The sequence below is a fragment of the Phymastichus coffea genome, unplaced genomic scaffold (genome assembly GCF_024137745.1).
Source record: "Phymastichus coffea isolate CEN01 unplaced genomic scaffold, Cenicafe_Pcof_1.1 PCOF00095, whole genome shotgun sequence".
NCBI classification, from domain to species: domain Eukaryota; kingdom Metazoa; phylum Arthropoda; class Insecta; order Hymenoptera; family Eulophidae; genus Phymastichus; species Phymastichus coffea.
The window spans coordinates 297208-314734 of record NW_026706906.1 but is presented as its reverse complement, the minus strand read 5'-3'; the positions used below and the strand labels follow the sequence as shown (position 1 = coordinate 314734).

The following is a 17527-nucleotide window of genomic DNA, read 5'->3' as shown; positions in this document are numbered from 1 at the left end:
AAGTAGCACTCATACCAACCTAACTGGGGGGGTCGCGATTCAATTCACGCTGGGTGTACATACATGCAGACACATGAAATACATTACATACATCTATATTTCTCTATGTGGAATTTCATGGGCATATGAAGAAAAGTTATGTTTACAATGCTTCGATTAGTTCGATTTCAATTCATTAAAAATTCAAAGTTGGCAGCGAAATTGCACAATTACGTGCGATTATCGCATCTATTGGAGAGACAGCCTATAAGATCTAATAAATTTATTTACTCGTGTTACTCTTTAGATACAACAAATATGTGAGACTGATACACTCATATGCACTATAGGTATTCACGGTATACGCATGATGTCATTAAATAAACAATTAAAGTTGGTAACATTATAGAATGAATATCTTACACTAATATTAACGTCGCATTTGGATATTCATCACACGAGATTTGATAATACTCGAAATGTATTTGAAATTCGTGCATAACAACAACTTGAGATAATAAACAGCGCCGGAGATTATGGCCCATTTATAGTTTTCGTCATAAGCCGTAATCATAATACAAAATGCCGGAATTAAACAAAAGTCAGCTAAAGCAATTTTACAATTGCCGAATTCTTCGTCGTGGAAAAATTCTTACGGAAGATTTATGGGTGAGGAATGGAAGAATAATTGATCCAGAAAAAATATTTTACGATGAAAAAGTTGAACCCAGTTATAAAGTAAATTGCTGTGGTGCAATTATATCTCCTGGTTTTATTGATATTCAAATTAATGGTATGTAGATGTTACTTAATTATAATTAAAATTAGAAGTCATTTAGCCACTTAGATGTTTTTATAATAGGTGGTTTTGGCATTGATTTTTCGTATAATACTGATAATGTGGAAAATGGAATCAACACAGTAGCAAAAGAATTACTATCATACGGAGTTACATCATTTTGCCCTACACTAGTAACTTCACCAGTAGAAACTTATCACAAAGTTCTTCCAAAAATCAAGAAGCAACAAGGTGGACGACATGGAGCAGCTGTCTTAGGTGTTCATGTAGAAGGGCCATTTATAAATCCTTTAAAAAAAGGAGCACACCCAGAGAAGTGTATAAAAAAATTTGAAAACGTAAAATATATTTTAAAATTACTTCCAATTTAATTTTCTTCTATTTTATTTTAATAATATTAAGTTATTTTAGGGCTTTCAATCTGTTCTGGATGTATATGGCTGTCTTGATAATATTTGCTATGTAACACTAGCTCCAGAAATTGATAGAGCATTGGAAGTTATAAAAGAATTAAGAAGGAAAAATATAAAAATTTCTGTTGGTCTGTAACTAAACTAACTTTTATTATTTATCTTGAAACCATGGATATTTATGATATAAGTATCTTATTTTTGATGATAGGTCATTCAGCTGGAGATCTTAAATATGGAGAACAAGCAGTCAAAAATGGAGCAACATTTATTACACATTTATTTAATGCAATGCTTCCAGTAAATAGCTGTTCATTAACTTTCAATTACTATATTTTGCTACTTAAAACATCTTTTTTATATGGATTTTAATGCAATTGTTATATTTCAGTTTCATCATCGTGATCCAGGTCTTGTTGGATTACTTGCTTCCGATCAGTTACCATCAGGAAAACTTGTATATTATGGTATTATTGCTGATGGAGTGCATACACATCCAGCTGCTTTACGAATTGCACATCGTACTCATCCAAAAGGTATATCAAAGTAAATAATTTATTGTATGTTATTTTTCAAAATAATATTTGCAATTATGTTCATTAGGTCTTATATTAGTTACGGATGCTATTTCAGCTCTTGGTCTTGAAGAGGGCATTCATCAATTAGGACTATTTAATATTGAAGTTCGAGGTGGCAAGGCATATATTGCAGGAACTGATACATTGTGTGGAAGTATTGCTGACATGTCTGAATGTGTACGATTTTTTAAAAGAGCCGCAGGTAAATTTTGATGCAAGAATTTTTATGTTGTAAAAGTATTGTACATTTTTTATAGCATAAACTAAAAAATGTTCGATATAAACTTATAAAATCATTTTAATCAAAACTTATTGTTGATTAAAATCACATTTTATTGTACTTTGATTCTGCACGTGTCTTATAGCCAAAAGATCTGTAATATCCAAATATATAGAGATTTTTAATTTATATAATTAAATTTAATACTACTCCAGGTTGCTCAGTAGTAGAAGCCCTTGAAGCAGCAACTCTACATCCAGCACAAGCCTTAGAAATAGAATCTGATAAGGGGGTCCTTAATTTTGGAGCAGAGGCCGATCTTGTATTTCTAAATGACGATTTACATGTAATTTCTACGTGGATCGCTGGTGAATGCGTATATGAATGTTCAAGGAACAAGTAAGTATCTAGTGCAAAATATACATTGCAATATTAATATTCCATAAGCTTTTTGGAATAGTTATTAGCGATCGGAATAGCTGTGACCTTTTCAATGGCCAAAATGTGTATGAGAAACAAGGGCTGCCTTAATTATTTGTTTTATTGTATACAAAAACGCATTTACTAACCAGTAATTAAACAAACAATTTTTACATAAAGCACTATTTTGGGAAAATACTGACTGTATTATGTTATTATTAATCGTTTAGTATGTTGTATTTCTTTTTTTGTATTAAATATTTGAGAGTTACAAATCCTTTTGACTTGATTAATTTCAATGCATCTTAGTCAAATAAAACATCCTTATAATTATTTATTTTATTTTACAAAAGAACTACAGGAAGTTTGAGTGTTTTAGCTACATATTTAGAAAAATATAAAAGAATAATTTTTTATAAGCGATATAGATTATGAAATGGGGTAGCATATGTATAATATACATATATATATAAATTAATAATTTGTACGTCAACGAAGTTTAAACAATCCAGTGCTATTGACTAGTGGAAAAAAAGTATTTTTTTTTGTAATTTTCCAAGGCTTTAGGAACATGTGGCCGCAATGAAATCAAAAAAATATAATCAATGGATTGTTTGTGCCAAAAGATTTCCGTGACGTATGCAAAATAGATATTATAAATGAAAATCGTAATCTAATTGGAGAAACAGATATTTTACAGTCTGATAAATAAAAACATAAAATGGTGGAATAGCTTTGCATCTAGAGCAACATATGGTGTTCAGCACACAGCATCCTTCAAGTCGCAAATAAAAGGCGAGTGTCTGATGCCGAAAGTATGCGCAGGAGGCACATCTAATACTACCTACAAAGAAAGTTTATGAGAATAGTAAATAAGAGAAAAAAGATAATCAATGGCGTAATCATTCTCACTTTCTCAGGACAATGAGCTCCGGGACCGGGTATCTGCGAACGATCGTTTGGTGTCTGGTAGCGCGCGCTGATACTGTAAGCAGGACTCTTGGATCTCACGGCATCCGGCTTGATTGACTCGTAAGAGCCAGGTCCTGGTACCAAAACTCGAAAATCCGTGAACACTTTTTGTCGCCCTGATATTGAAAAAGCCGGTGCTGTCTTGATGTTGCTCTCTTTCGTGCCACCAAGCACCGATGGTATATTATACACGTTGGGAGCTGCGCGCAAACAAATCATCATTTTCGATTTCGCCAACTTACCCGCCAATTTTTCAGTTTAATAATCCTCATTTTTTCATATTTTAATTTTTCAATGAGTTATTCATGTTATTTAATATGAAAACAGAATCAACATTCCGTTTCGCGACCGTACGTATCTTTATTTTCTCAATGATATTAATACGCGTATTACATTACTAATTTATTTTTCAAAAGCAAGTGTTTTTTTTAATAAAAAAGCTGTTACAAGGCTACGTGTATTATCAACGATGTGCTATGTGCAAATAGTGAATTATTAGTCGCGTTATGTTCAGTCTACGCAGATCAAAAAAGCACAAATTTCTAAAAGATTTCGTTGGAATATCCATGTATAATATGTTTGATTTTACCGGGAATTCTTTTGATTTCTGTAGTTGAAGTTTTGGAGCCGAATGTATAACTACAAGTAGATTCCAAGATTACTTTCGATTTTTCGGGAGAGTATTGACCTGGGCCTTCAAATAGAATCTTTGCATGACATTTTTCATTTAGTAACATATTATAGTCAAACAATTCTGAACGAACCTGGAAGATGCTCTTTGTTTTGATGTTCTACTTTCAAACCAAAACTGTACTGAGGTGAATTGTCTAGTTTTACTTTTTCTGGACTATAAGTCCCAGGAGCTAAATATAGTCGAAAGCAATATTACCGTATTTTTTCAGCATAAATATATTTGCGAAATATAATGTTCGAATGAAAATTTGGAAATCGGCATACAATTATTGATAAATAAATAATGAAGTTCTTTAAACATTCATTACCTGGTATGTTATTGGATTTTTCAATGGATGTTCTGCACCCAAAACTATATTGTGGAGATTTATCTATATTGACATTTTCTGGGCAATATGTTCCTGGAGCTAAATCAACAATTTTTTTAGTTCACAGAATAAACAACTTGGATTGTATCATTTATTAAGTAGACGAGTGTTACCTGGAGTAAGACTTAATCTTTCACTTTGTGATTTGATTCCAAACGTATATTCACGAGATTTGTCTAGTTTATATTTTTCCGGGCAATATGTGCCAGGAGCTGCAAGTTTATTCAGAACTTACATACAATTCCGTTCTAGTATTATTCTATAAATTTTTTAATTTATCTGAAGCAAGAGTTCATAGAATTTTATCAAAACTATTTAATATATTCATGTTTCAGTTTTATATACTATGTCCAAGAATCGGAAATTGTTTTAATTTTGAACAATAAATTACCTTCTTTTGAGCCTTTTTGAAATTCGTATAAATTGGGTTATACATGTATACATTTTAACTTTTACATCAACATGACTGATTGATCTCTAGCAAAGTCATTATGATATGAAAATGTTTTAATCGAAGGTATTATGTATACGGCTTTTAGTTGTATTTAGGTTTTCGAGTTATTTGAATAATTGTACACGGTATAAATGAGCTGTCTTTCTGAATTTTTGTAGAAATAAAACAAGAATAGTTAGAAAAAGTATTAAAACTGCATATTTGTCGTTATAATTCTATATTATAATTATAATATTGATATTATTTTAAAAAATGTTTCTCGGACTTTATTAGTTGGAGTAGTATAAGCAAGTAGTGTAAGCAAGTTACAAAAATAAACTGCTTTTAACTTAAATGCCAATGAATGTACAAATTCGAAATTGATTGAAAATTATGATTTTTCAACAACAAGAATATATTTTTTTAATTAGCTTCGAAAAAGCTGTCAAAGATCTCGCTCAAATATTTATTAAATTGTTTGTGACATCTAAAACTATAATCTTATTGAAATGAGGATTGATAAATCAACTCACTATTTAAAATAAATCAAAATAAAAGATTGCTTTTTTACTAATTGAAATCATTAATAATAAAATCTTATTAAATAAACACTATCGACGAGCACTCTTGTATGCCAGAATGTATAAAATGTTAATTTTAGCCACTCCGTGTGCACGGCACGTAATTTCCGCACGTTCGGCAAAAAATGTGCCGTCAAAAACGATCTTTCTACCCGTCGTATCGAAAAATACTATGTAATAAATGATCGGGAAAGAGATTCTCGTAACATATTATTAATTGCTTACCTGGATTATCATTTAATTTTGCAGGAGAAGCTTTACCAGATATACTGTACTGTGGACCTCTATCTAAATTCACTTTTTCAGGACAGTAGGTACCCGGTGCTGAATACATCATTTAAACATATTAATAATTCTTTGAAATAACATATGTCAAGTGATAATTTATACGAATAAGTGAGAAGAAGAATTATTCAATTTAGATTTAAAAGTATTATAATATTTTTGTACTTTTCAATTGTATTTGAAGTTGTAAATTTACTGTATGTGGTTCATTGCCATTTTCTTAATGCAAATGCAGCGATTATTTCAAATAAATAACAGTATAATTGACGTATCAGTATATATCTATATAAGTAATTCCATGGTAAAGGCTTACCTGGTATAGCGTTGTGTTTTTCTACATAGTGTTTTCCACTTATTGAAAATTGTGGCCCTTTATCAAGATTTACTTTTTCAGGGTTGTAGGTTCCTGGTGCTATTTGGAAAAAATAAAATTCAAACGTTATCAGGATTATTTGAAGGAAATGAATATCCAATCAAAATAAATACCTGGTGTATCGTTCACTTTTTCAAATGTTTGTTTTCCAGTTATACTAAATTCTGGTCCTTTATTGATGTTTACTTTTTCAGGAGAGTATGTGCCAGGTGCTTGTAAGTATATAAGACGTTATGCGAATCGTTTGGAGGATATGAAAATTATTCAACTTAAGATAAAGTCGTATTAGATCAATTAAAATGAATACCTGGCGTATCGTTTGGCTTTTCATAAGTCTGTTTTCCGCTTATACTAAATTCCGGTCCTTTTTTTAAGTTTACTTTTTCAGGACAATATGTTCCAGGTGCTTTTTGTGGTGCGATAATTTTATACCGTTAAATAAAATTCTATTATTTTTTTTCAACGGTATGTATCAGTTTTAAGTGAATTTAAATTACCTGGTACATCATTCGGTTTCTCTAGAATGTGTTTACCGCTTAAGGAAAACTCTGGTCCTTTGCCAAAATTAACTTTTTCTGGGCAGTATGTGCCTGGAGCTGTAAAAGAACCAATGAAGTGATATGACACGATTTTTAAACATCTACTTAATATTCATATTTTGTTTTTCTAAAATAATAATGTACTCAAATTCCCTGAAACATTATTTGTGCACAATTTTAAATTGTATTTTTCAAAACTTGTCCAAAGAATTTCAATTGAAGGTTTTTATGCACTATGCTGTGAAAAAATTTTGCTAGTGTATGTATGTATGTATATGTATGTGTATATATATGTATGTGTGCGTATGTGTGCGTGCGCGCGCGCGTGTGTGTGTATATGTAACAATAATTCTTAAAATTAAAGAGGAAATTTGACTTTTACAAAAACTCAAACAGCTGAATCGACTCGAAAATAAGTTTTGTATGGTCGACTTGAACCTAACTCAGCAGTCCAAGATGACGTAATGAGTTATAATAATTACAAATCTATAAATATCCATATCGATCAGACAATTTCAAAGAATCGATAAATTGGTACGGCTTGAAGGTTCAATACAAATCGTAAAAGTTTATAGTGTGGTCGGTATCGATAGTTGTGAAGCTCCAAAATTCGATCAAATTATATAGAAGCTTCAAGCTTCGATTTTAAACCATCTCCAATTTTTACCTTCTTCGAGTTGCAACCGAATCGAGTTTTTGAAAAAATCTAAAGAATATCTACAAATTCTACTGAAATATTTCATTTATAATATCTTTCAAGATTGTAAACCCTTTGAAAATTTGAAATGTATATCATTGTTACATAAAAGGAAATTTATAAATTCATTCGTATAAGTACATGGCTAAAGAATATCAATAGATTAAACTTACCTGGAGTAGTACTTGGCTTTTCGTAATGTAGTCTACCGCTTAAACTATACTCAGGTCCTTTATGCAGATTAACTTTTTCTGGAGAATATGTTCCCGGCGCTAAAAGTATTAAAATAGAACAGTTTTTTTTATCGTAGTATGATAAAAGTTAACCAGGTAAAATTTATTTTTATGCGTACTACAATACTAACTCTGCCTATGCATGATTATAGATTATTTTAACGCATGGAGATACAAAAATAATGCCGGTAGACTTCGGCAAAAGCTTGAAAACATCGAACCAAAGATCGTCTCGGCCCGAGCTTCTTAGCTCCCAAGCTGGTTCAAGCTCTTATATACACAAAAAGAAACTAAAATTCTTATTTATCTAGACCAGTTGAACCATGCAGCTTAGTTTGAACGGGGCTAGAAAGTTGGAGCCGACTCGTGGTATTTGAAAAAGTTCGGAAAGTTGAAGGGCTTAAGCCCGAATTAAACCGAGCTTTTTCAGGAGCCTAATTATCAGGTCTGATTTACAATCTAAAATTAAGATATTTAAACATCGGTATAAAATGTTCTCCTGTTGGTGACACTCCTATGATAAATTGTATCGAATAGAATTACCTGGAATATCATTTGATTTTTCAACCGCACCTTTTCCACTTATTGTGTATTGCGGACCTTTGTCAAGATTTACTTTCTCGGGAAAATAAGTGCCAGGAGCTAAAATTAATTTTGTTCATTTTCAACAGATTCAAATTAAAGCTGAAAATTTTTCGCTGACGCCTACCTGGATTATCATTTGATTTCTCGTGAATGAGTTTTCCACTTATACTATACTCCGGTCCTTTTTGCAGATTAACTTTTTCCGGGCAATACGATCCAGGAGCTAAATAAGATGTTTAGTTTAAGAATCTTTAAGTACTTTCGGTATATATTAACGCGTGTAAGACTCATTATTTTAAAAGACAGAGTTATCGGATTATTTTCTACCTGGTGTATCATTTGGTTTTTCTTCACGGCCTTTCCCAGCTATGCTAAATTCAGGCCCTTTATCTAAATTAACTTTTTCCGGGCAATATGTGCCAGGTGCTATAAAGTAAAAAATTATATCAGCAAATGTACTCTCAGTACTTGAAATTTCTAAGGTAACAGATTCTTTTCTACCTGGTGTATCGCTCGGTTTCTCTTCGCGCCCTTTACCAGCTATGCTAAATTCAGGCCCCTTATCTAAATTAACTTTTTCGGGGCAATAAGTGCCGGGAGCTACGAACGAAAGATCATAGTTATTACTAACAGAATAAACATGCGTTGTTATTTATCGAAAATGTTATGTCATTCTACCGGGACTGTCACTTGGCTTATCTGTGGAGATCTTGATTCCAAAACTGTACTCGGGACTCTTATCGAGGACAACTTTTTCCGGAGCATAGGTTCCTGGAGCTAAATAAATCCATGATATTTAAATAAAATATGCCAATCAGCGATTCTTTATAGCAAACAATCGATATCAAGTTACCAGGTGTATCGTTCAATTTTTCAATGTGATGGCGACCGCTAATGCTGTATTCCGGGCCACGATCTAGATTTACATTTTCAGGACAGTACGTGCCTGGAGCTGAAATATTTAATTAATTTCTTGAGCAAATGCTCTTATCAATATTTATCACTATGCTTGAATAAAATAATTATTTATTTCAGCTTTACCAGGGCTATCGTTGAGTTTATCTATTGATGTACGTCGTCCAAAAGTATACTCTGGACTTTTATCTAAATTACATTTTTCCGGCGAGTAAGTACCAGGAGCTAGATCATCAATATATGCATTTTCAAAAATAGGTTATATACATTATAAAATAAAATAGCTGCAATTTTGTAAAGATCTCGGTAGATCTGTACATTGTTAACAATGCTGGTTGATGCCGAAATCAAATTACGGTATAACAACATTTTTGAGGAAATTATCATTTGAGAAACGTATAATGACAAATTGACATCACGTTATAAATGCTAAGAGGCTTTTTGCGTTCACGATTATCGTAACAGAGTAAAATACAATTAAATTCAAGTGAGATGATAACTGCATTAGATGAGCTGTCTTACCAGGTTTATCATCTGGTTTTTCGACGTAATGTTTACCACTTATGCTGAATTGCGGACCTCTATCAAAATTTACTTTTTCTGGACAATACGTTCCTGGGGCTAAAAATCATTATTTAATCGATATAGGAAATTCTTGAACGCACAACTTATGAAATTCCTATGATCAATGGAAAGAATATATACATACCAGGAGTATCGCTCAACCTGTCGATAGAAGTTCTGCGTCCAAATGTATATTGTGGAGTACTGTCGAGTACAAATTTTTCAGGAGAGTAAGTTCCTGGAGCTAAAGTATAATAATCAGTAAAGTCTGGAGCACCATTATCATAGAAAAATGCAATTAGCATATTACCTGGGCTACTATCCGTTTTATCATAATAATGCCTGCCAGTGATGCTATACTCTGGACCTTTATCTAAATTTACGTTTTCAGGATGGTAGGTACCTGGAGCTAATAGCGCAAATAAATAATTTTATCATGTTTCATCATTTTTTTTCATTCAAACGAATATGTTAACTTTGCATAATTACCAGGAGTGTCGTTCATCTTGCCTATAGAAGTCCTATGCCCGAAGCTATATTGCGGGCTTTTGTCGAGGGTCACTTTTTCTGGTGAATAAGTTCCTGGGGCTGCAAATGATTGACACGTTTTGTTGCGTAAGTATCTGCTGAATGCAAATCTCGAACCTATATCTTACCAGGTACATCGTCGGACTTCTTCGCCAGATGTTTCCCACTGATAGTGAACTGAGGACCCTTGTCCAAGTTCACTTTTTCAGGATAGTATGTGCCGGGTGCTAAATTTTACGAGAAAACAAGCGAGATATTTCATGCGAATTATGCTTTTTGCTAACTAAGATCAATTATATACCTGGAGTATCTTTAGGCTTCTCAACGGTAGTGCGCTGTCCAAATGTGTACTCGGGAGATTTGTCCAAGTGAACCTTTTCTGGGCAGTAGGTGCCCGGTGCTACAACATCGAGACTTGCACTCAAATCATTTACAAGCTTAATAATATCAACATGCTCAGAACACTCAAAGCAATATCGACCATCTCCAAGCTATTCATTGAAACTACTGCGAAATATTGTATTGATCATAGTAATGTGGTGCATATTGGAGTGATATTTTTTAATAGCAGTGTTAATATCTCAAAAAGCCATTCAATTATGTAAATGTTAATATAATTGGTCTCATTCGTTAAATTTTGTGCAAATCTATATTGCGTAAATTGTGCTTAATTGTTTAGTAACTTAAATTTCATACAACAGGTAGTTTGTCCCTCCTAATAAATTCGGTCTGAAACTTTTTATAAATTGTTAGTTGCGTCGATCGAATATTAATAAGATGCTATATTCGATTAGTCCAACGCTTCTCTCTATAATATTCTATTATTATCGTCTTAATATAATCAGTTAGTCTTATGTACTCGAAATATTATTTGTTAGGTTGAAAATTTTATAAGCAACTTGATTATTTGTCAACTGAATTTGAGCGAAAAATGCAGATGACGATGAAATCGTATTTACCAGGAATTTCTTCTGGTTTATCTGCTAAATGTTTTATCCCGAAAGAAAACTCGGGAGCGTGATCAAATTTTACAACTTCAGTTTTGTAAATTCCAGGAGCTATACGAACAAATTCAGATTTCGTTTAAAATAATTATCGTGAATGTTTCATTCTGTTTTCACAAATTTGAATTGGCATGTATATTTTTATGCGAAATAAAAAAATCATTCGATCAATAATTTGAAAAGTATGCGTATGAATTTGGAACATTTTTTTGTTACTCACCGGGCGTTTGATCTACTTTTTCTACTTTCGTCTTGATACCAAATGAAAATTTAGGAGAACTATCGAGAATGACTTTCTCAGCCTTCTGTGGATCATAGTCACCAGGTGCTGGCGTTGTTTCGATTTTTCCGGATTTCGTACGCCCATGCAATGATAATGAGGGTGCCACATCTCTTCCTGATTTCAATAAATAATCTACTATCAGTCGATATTTATTATAAAGAACGTTGGTTATACTCATGCCATTTGACAGTGTAACATTGGTTTGATTGTCAATTTATGACGATTGCAATATTTAGTTATAACGTTATGTCAGAAGATTGTACAAAATAAAATCGAAAACGTAGCCGCAGATATTTGCAGCATTTGCTTTCATAAGATGTCAAGAACAAGAAAAAATAATGCTTGCGGGACTCGATGCCGCAATGAAGATCGAAGGAATTCGTGAACATTCGAGGCTTGACGCTCCATTCCTGCACTGACGAGAAGTTTGATCGATAAACTCGCATCTTCTTACACGAAATATGCACGGCATTTCTACCCCCTCGAGCTGGCTATGTGGAATCCTCATGTACTTCGTATAGCTAATCTTTTCAAATGACGCACGAAAGGAACGAATAGATATTTATTCAGACGCGAGCCCATCGACGAATCAGATACATTAGCTTATAAAATGCTTATTTGCTAGTTACCTTTTGCACTAAGGCCAGAAATGTTGTATTGTCCAGGTCCGGGTCCTGGACTTTCATTTTTAGCAGAGTGTCTAAAAAAGCAATTTCAAAGCTATGAATTTTTTGATCACTTAAACGTATGATGTACATAAGTGTGATCAGTGATGGACAACAACGTTGTCACTTTACTACTTTATTCGTAATTTGTTAGGGAAATTAACTCCGGAGTTGCCGACCACTGAGTATAATTCTTATTAATTGTTAGATGTCGAGAGAAACTGTGCCGTTTTGAATAAATTACAATTGAAACAATTACCTGCTGCCGAAGGAAAAAGCTGGAGCTCTACCTTTTTTCGAGTCTGTCGTCGTTTTACCTTGAAAATAAGCAGGAGGAAATGTGAGAGCGAGGGAAGAATTACGAAGATGAGAGTAGAAAGACGCGATAGATACCTATGAGAGATGGAAGAGTGACACAGGCTGGACCGGGGGTTACAAACTCAGCGGCGATCGGTCCTCGTCTCTTGGTTGGTGTCCACGGTCTCTGGGTGAGTCCGCCCATGTTGACTTGTACCTGCAAGCTGTCATTCATCCCAAGTTACGTTTTGAGTGGTAAGGTAGAAGGGTTCAAGTCTACTTTCCGATAATATCCACATCATTTACAGACGTTTCTTACAAAGAATCGTACAACAAAAAATGTGTTTCAATATTTAACTTGAAGCAAATGTTTTTTTTCTTCCAATCAGTTTCCACTGAAATGTCATAATATGAATATCATATTTTTTATAATTTATGAGTTGTGTTTTATGGTATCGATTATTCAAATTGTTTCGGAAATAATTAATGTGATCGAAAAATAGCGTCAACACTTTGTACAAGGCAGTATTCGGGTGAATAGACTCGAGCCCTTTTTGCTAGTATGCAGAAGCCAGTGTGCGTATTTGCGTAGGCAGCTGCGCGCAAAGATATCAAGCAAGGCGTTACTCATCGCCCGTAGCGGCACTAAGGCCAGGGACGACCATTGTTTTTTTCTTCTTTCGCGTTCGCGTTATATACAGATTCCCTGGAAACGGGTCAAGAGCGACTCGTCTGGTGAGCCGTTGGCCGCTGCAACGTGGGCGACTTACCGTCTCGGCTATGCACGCACACATGCGCGTGCGTGTACGTATGTGTGTATTATTCTGCACGGAACTACTCGACAATTTGGGTATTATTTTATATTGTTACTAAAAACATGGAAGAGACCGACGGCACCGCTCTTGTCGTCCGTGATCGAACGTTAATAGTAGATCAACCATCAAACTGCCAACGCTTCAATACGCAGCGACTTGTCGACGTTACTTTTTCACTTTTTAAGGCAATGCTTACTTCCACATATGTCGGGTACTGCCTAACAAAGTGATTAGCGCTCGAGAAAGCTTTCTGAGACTGACGAAAGGATTAGAGATTGCGCGTACGACAGGAGTACGGGATTTACGCGTAACTTTAATGAACTTTATTCCGTGGAAGCATATCGTTGAAATTGAGCGCAGATCGTACGTAGGACAGTAATTACTAATGTAACAATATAATAGAGGCTTTGTGACGCCCATGCGGAAGCGTTAGATCTGATCGCGCGCGGGCGGCCTTTTGAAACTGACGATAAACCGAATGAATAATAAACGCGTGATGTGAAATTGATCGAAGCAGGCTTATTAATTTGATTGAATATTCGCGAAAAGAAAACGAGTTAATCAGCCGATGGAGTGTGCATTCACGTGAGAGTAAGGGAGAGAAATGCGTAGGAGCGCAGGAGAGCCAGCCGGCGATTATAATTATTCGCGGAGGACAGTTGTATTCTGACAAAACGGCCACGCGTAATTGTCGATAATCGGGCGAGTTAAGGTCCCGAGGTTTCGGCGGGCTCCGCGAATGCTCGGTCGCATTAATATTGTGGGCGAACGTGAGCGTGCGCGGCTGCTCTTATAAGGCGGCCGATCCGTCGTGACTCGATCGTTTCGCTTCTCTTTTTCGTTGTTTTTCGCTCTAACGTTATTCTCGTTTCGTCGATTTTATGCTCGTTCCGAGCGAGGACGTGTCGAGCAGCGCGCCACAGTTGATTGCACAATCAGCCTTCTCGCTCTCTCGCCGAATATTCCCTCTCGGCTGGCTGCACCTTTGCCTTGCGAGTCACGTACCCTTCCTGCCTGCTTGCCAACTCCCAGATACTTTATTTCTAACTATATTACTAGTTTTAGGCTACTGTCTCCGTATTCAGATAAATACTATTAATGTAGCATCGATTACATCAATCTTTCTTTACTATCTTTCGACTATGTAACTACTTGATTAGAGTGACGCATACAGTCGCCTGACTACTTCAAGTCATAAAAAAGTGCATTGCCGAGCACTTAAACATTTTCACTCAGGCGATTTTCTCATTATTTTGCATTGCTTTCTTTTCACTCGCCGATTAGTTTTTCATCTCTTTCTTAAACTTCAAAAGCATTTTTTTCGTTCAGTGAATAAAAAACTATACGTCCTCGACTTTCTCAGCTGTTCGAGTCCTTAGTGTTGAAAAGAACTATCATCAATCTTTTGAATGTCGAAGTAGGTTGGAGAGTCTCTGACGATCTTTAAAAGTAACACGCGTAGGTTTTTTTATCAAGTTCTAGCGTACTTATTCACATAGATATGAGACCTATAATTTTTCAATGATTTATCTGAATTTCATAACAGTAAATCGTGTTCAGTTACTACGTCGACGGCAAAAAAGGCAAGATTTTTTTTCGATTTCTTACGTTAAATTCCATTCCTTGTAACTTGATAGAAATGAGCAATTCTTATCTTTTTCAGCAAATATTATTAATATCTTTACCGGTGATAATCCTGGCGTGCGCGATCTTTGGTGCAAATAAATAGTTCATCAATTGTCTTGCGAGGCTGCAAGAAAATATATGTATTATCGCGGATGATTCGCTATCCAAAATATAAACGAATATATAATAAAACAGGTCGAGGCTAGCGTCATTTTAATAGTAGCAATAATCGTGATTTAATATTCATAGCTGAGAAAGATTAGATCACGAGCGATTTTCATGGTACAAAACAATATCTAACGATAGAACCTATATAGCGCATAGTTAGCTGTAAGTGTAAAAACGATCTATGTATTGTATATTTGTTAGATGCCAGCATCACAACCGTTCGAATAATAACGATAATGATAATGGGCACAATTCACTGCCCTCCCACAGACCACCTTTTTCTCGCACATTTGCACTTGTGCCAGAACCTATAAAAAAAAGAACGCACTAAAGTGACGCGGAGCCTTGAGCTGCACGAACATTATAGCAATTCGCCTGGTTTTCTTACAGTCGGCATTTCATTACAGCTCCCCAGAATGGAGATGAAAGCCCGTGATCGGCCAATTTGGTTTGTCATCGAACCAAATGTGCCTGAAGAATCGCTTATTGTGAATGCAGACTCCCAGGACTTGTTTTTTCAAAAGACTTATTGCAGGAATTTCACTGTGGAATTTCGCGGATGGAAATTTGAATATAACGTGCAGATTTGTTGGCAAGTGAGTGCGCACCAACGGCAAAAAAACATTTTTTATACAGCGATCAACATTATTCGTTAGTTCAACAATGAGCTTCACCTTGAATTATCGACTCCATTGCCTCATCAAATTCTTCTTGAAATTCTTATTGAAATATTTATTTTTGTTGCAAGGTCAACGACTGCCACTGTAAACTTATAGTCATACTACTTGGTAATTGATTGGAAGTCGTAATACTTGTTAATGTTGTTGCACTTTTTTTCATGTCGGTTCGAAAGCACATTTCTTTGAGATTAACTACACTCTTTAACAAACAAAATACTCGTCATTTTTCGGGAGGCTTCAATTTTTATATCGCTATTATAGTCATTCATAGTTATTTATTATCATTAATACAATAATAATGCATCTCAACATTATCGAATAATTATTATCAAGAAATGTTTTATATAATATCCAATTAATCTGCTATATTCCCATCATAAATTAGCGATATATTTATAAATTCGAGCGTAGAAGTATCACTTTTACAGCTGTGCAGCTCAACTAAGGTAATACTTGGTTTTTCGCCCATTTATCGCAAGACAATGTGACCGCCTACGTTTAAGATAAAATGATTGTAAGATTAGAATGATGACATCACAATACTTTGCTTATACTATCTAATACCGACTGACTGGAATATAAAAGGCTATATTGATTTAATTTTTTAGCACGCGAACAACAGCTTTATTTAGTTGGCACATAATCTACGCAACATAAAGAACAAAAAATTCTAGGTAGACCTCGTAGAAATGCAAAAGATTCTTGACAATGCTGATTTCCTCGACGAGGCTTGTCGTCCAAACCACTATAACGTATCCTACCGTGAGCCAAACAGAAAGGCTTTACAAGAAAGTATGCGGCAGAATGCTAAGTTTATTCGGATAATTGGAAGTCCGTGACATTCAATGTTTCTAATAGCTGTAGTTATTGGCGCACAGCTGAGAATTATTTACATCGCGACATGCACATATATTTCGAAGGACGTATCGCCGAGAGCGCTAATCTCGTCCATAATGACGCCTCATTAAACATAATTAAAAATTTATATTTACCTATCTTCATAAAACGTATCGTCTACCAAGGCGCTTCTTTTTTAAATTGATCAATCTGCTAGCTCGCCGTTTCCATAATTTGGAGTCGAATTTTCATATTTTCAAGTACGCCAAAGAAATCGCCTGTGCAATTTATATATAGAACGCTCGAACAATAGTGCAAACCGTGACATTATTAAGATCGCCGTACAGTATCGGAACGTATTTAAAAGTATTGACAAATGAAATCCAATGTTTAAATTTCCTTTCGACATTAAACGGCAAAGTGAAAATATGCTATGTGTATACTCACCGTTGCGGATCACTGGTGTAGGCAAATGAACCAAGAGACGAAATCACTGCAAGCTGCGAAATGCGTTCTCGTGATCTTGGACAATTTATCAGGAAAATGGAAAAGACACGAAGACAGGCACTTGTTAAGAAGAACGCAAAGACTGATAATAGTGCGGAGTAAGGTACGAGCGTGCGAGTGTCACCGGTCGACTGAGCGTACGATGCGATAGTTCGCCACTGTGGTGCTGGCGCGGGAGGACTAAACGGTACACGTGCGCACAGCCGCAGGATCTTATATCGCGGCGCAGGTGCGCCCTCACTTAACTTTGCGAAGCTTCGCCATTCGTCGCGAACTTATGCATCTACCTTACCTCGATGTCGATTTCCTTCAAAACTGAACTTTACAATGCTACCGCTACTTTTTCCCCAGAATAGTAGATACCAGAAGTAAATGGAGTTACAAAATAAGATTCACGACGATTACGCTCCGTCATTATTGACTAGCAAGATATCCGACTTTTTCTACACAGACTACTACTTGGGATTTGCAGA

General features: G+C 34.9%; 2 protein-coding genes across 4 annotated transcripts; one reads left to right on the top strand and one right to left on the bottom strand.

Moving 5' to 3' along the window:
• Window positions 1–130: 130 nt before the first annotated feature.
• Window positions 131–5960, top strand: LOC131669602 (N-acetylglucosamine-6-phosphate deacetylase). Of its 2 annotated transcripts, none has more exons than XM_058944601.1 (8): window positions 131–772; window positions 842–1116; window positions 1190–1319; window positions 1400–1488; window positions 1580–1724; window positions 1822–1968; window positions 2202–2385; window positions 5703–5960. In XM_058944601.1, the coding sequence occupies exons 1-8, from the start codon at window positions 562–564 to the stop codon at window positions 5743–5745; spliced, it is 1224 nt and encodes a 407-aa protein (XP_058800584.1). In that variant the 5' UTR covers window positions 131–561; the 3' UTR covers window positions 5746–5960. The 2 variants fall into 2 exon arrangements, with proteins under 2 accessions (XP_058800584.1, XP_058800583.1); XM_058944600.1 differs by having other exon boundaries at window positions 1792–1968; window positions 5703–5956.
• Window positions 2386–17217, bottom strand: LOC131669601 (mucin-1). Of its 2 annotated transcripts, XM_058944597.1 has the most exons (31): window positions 16995–17217; window positions 12518–12645; window positions 12384–12441; window positions 12089–12159; window positions 11397–11573; window positions 11132–11230; window positions 10474–10572; window positions 10301–10399; window positions 10134–10232; window positions 9955–10053; window positions 9790–9888; window positions 9603–9701; window positions 9207–9305; window positions 9019–9117; window positions 8844–8942; window positions 8667–8765; window positions 8493–8591; window positions 8290–8388; window positions 8124–8222; window positions 7521–7619; window positions 6609–6707; window positions 6419–6517; window positions 6225–6323; window positions 6052–6150; window positions 5679–5777; window positions 4553–4651; window positions 4380–4478; window positions 4143–4241; window positions 3968–4072; window positions 3319–3578; window positions 2386–3250 (listed from the first exon to the last, which is right to left on the bottom strand). In XM_058944597.1, exons 2-31 carry the CDS (start codon window positions 12624–12626, stop codon window positions 3167–3169), a joined length of 3141 nt encoding a protein of 1046 aa, XP_058800580.1. In that variant the 5' UTR covers window positions 12627–12645; window positions 16995–17217; the 3' UTR covers window positions 2386–3166. The 2 variants fall into 2 exon arrangements, with proteins under 2 accessions (XP_058800580.1, XP_058800581.1); XM_058944598.1 differs by lacking the exons at window positions 3968–4072; window positions 4143–4241.
• Window positions 17218–17527: the final 310 nt, after the last annotated feature.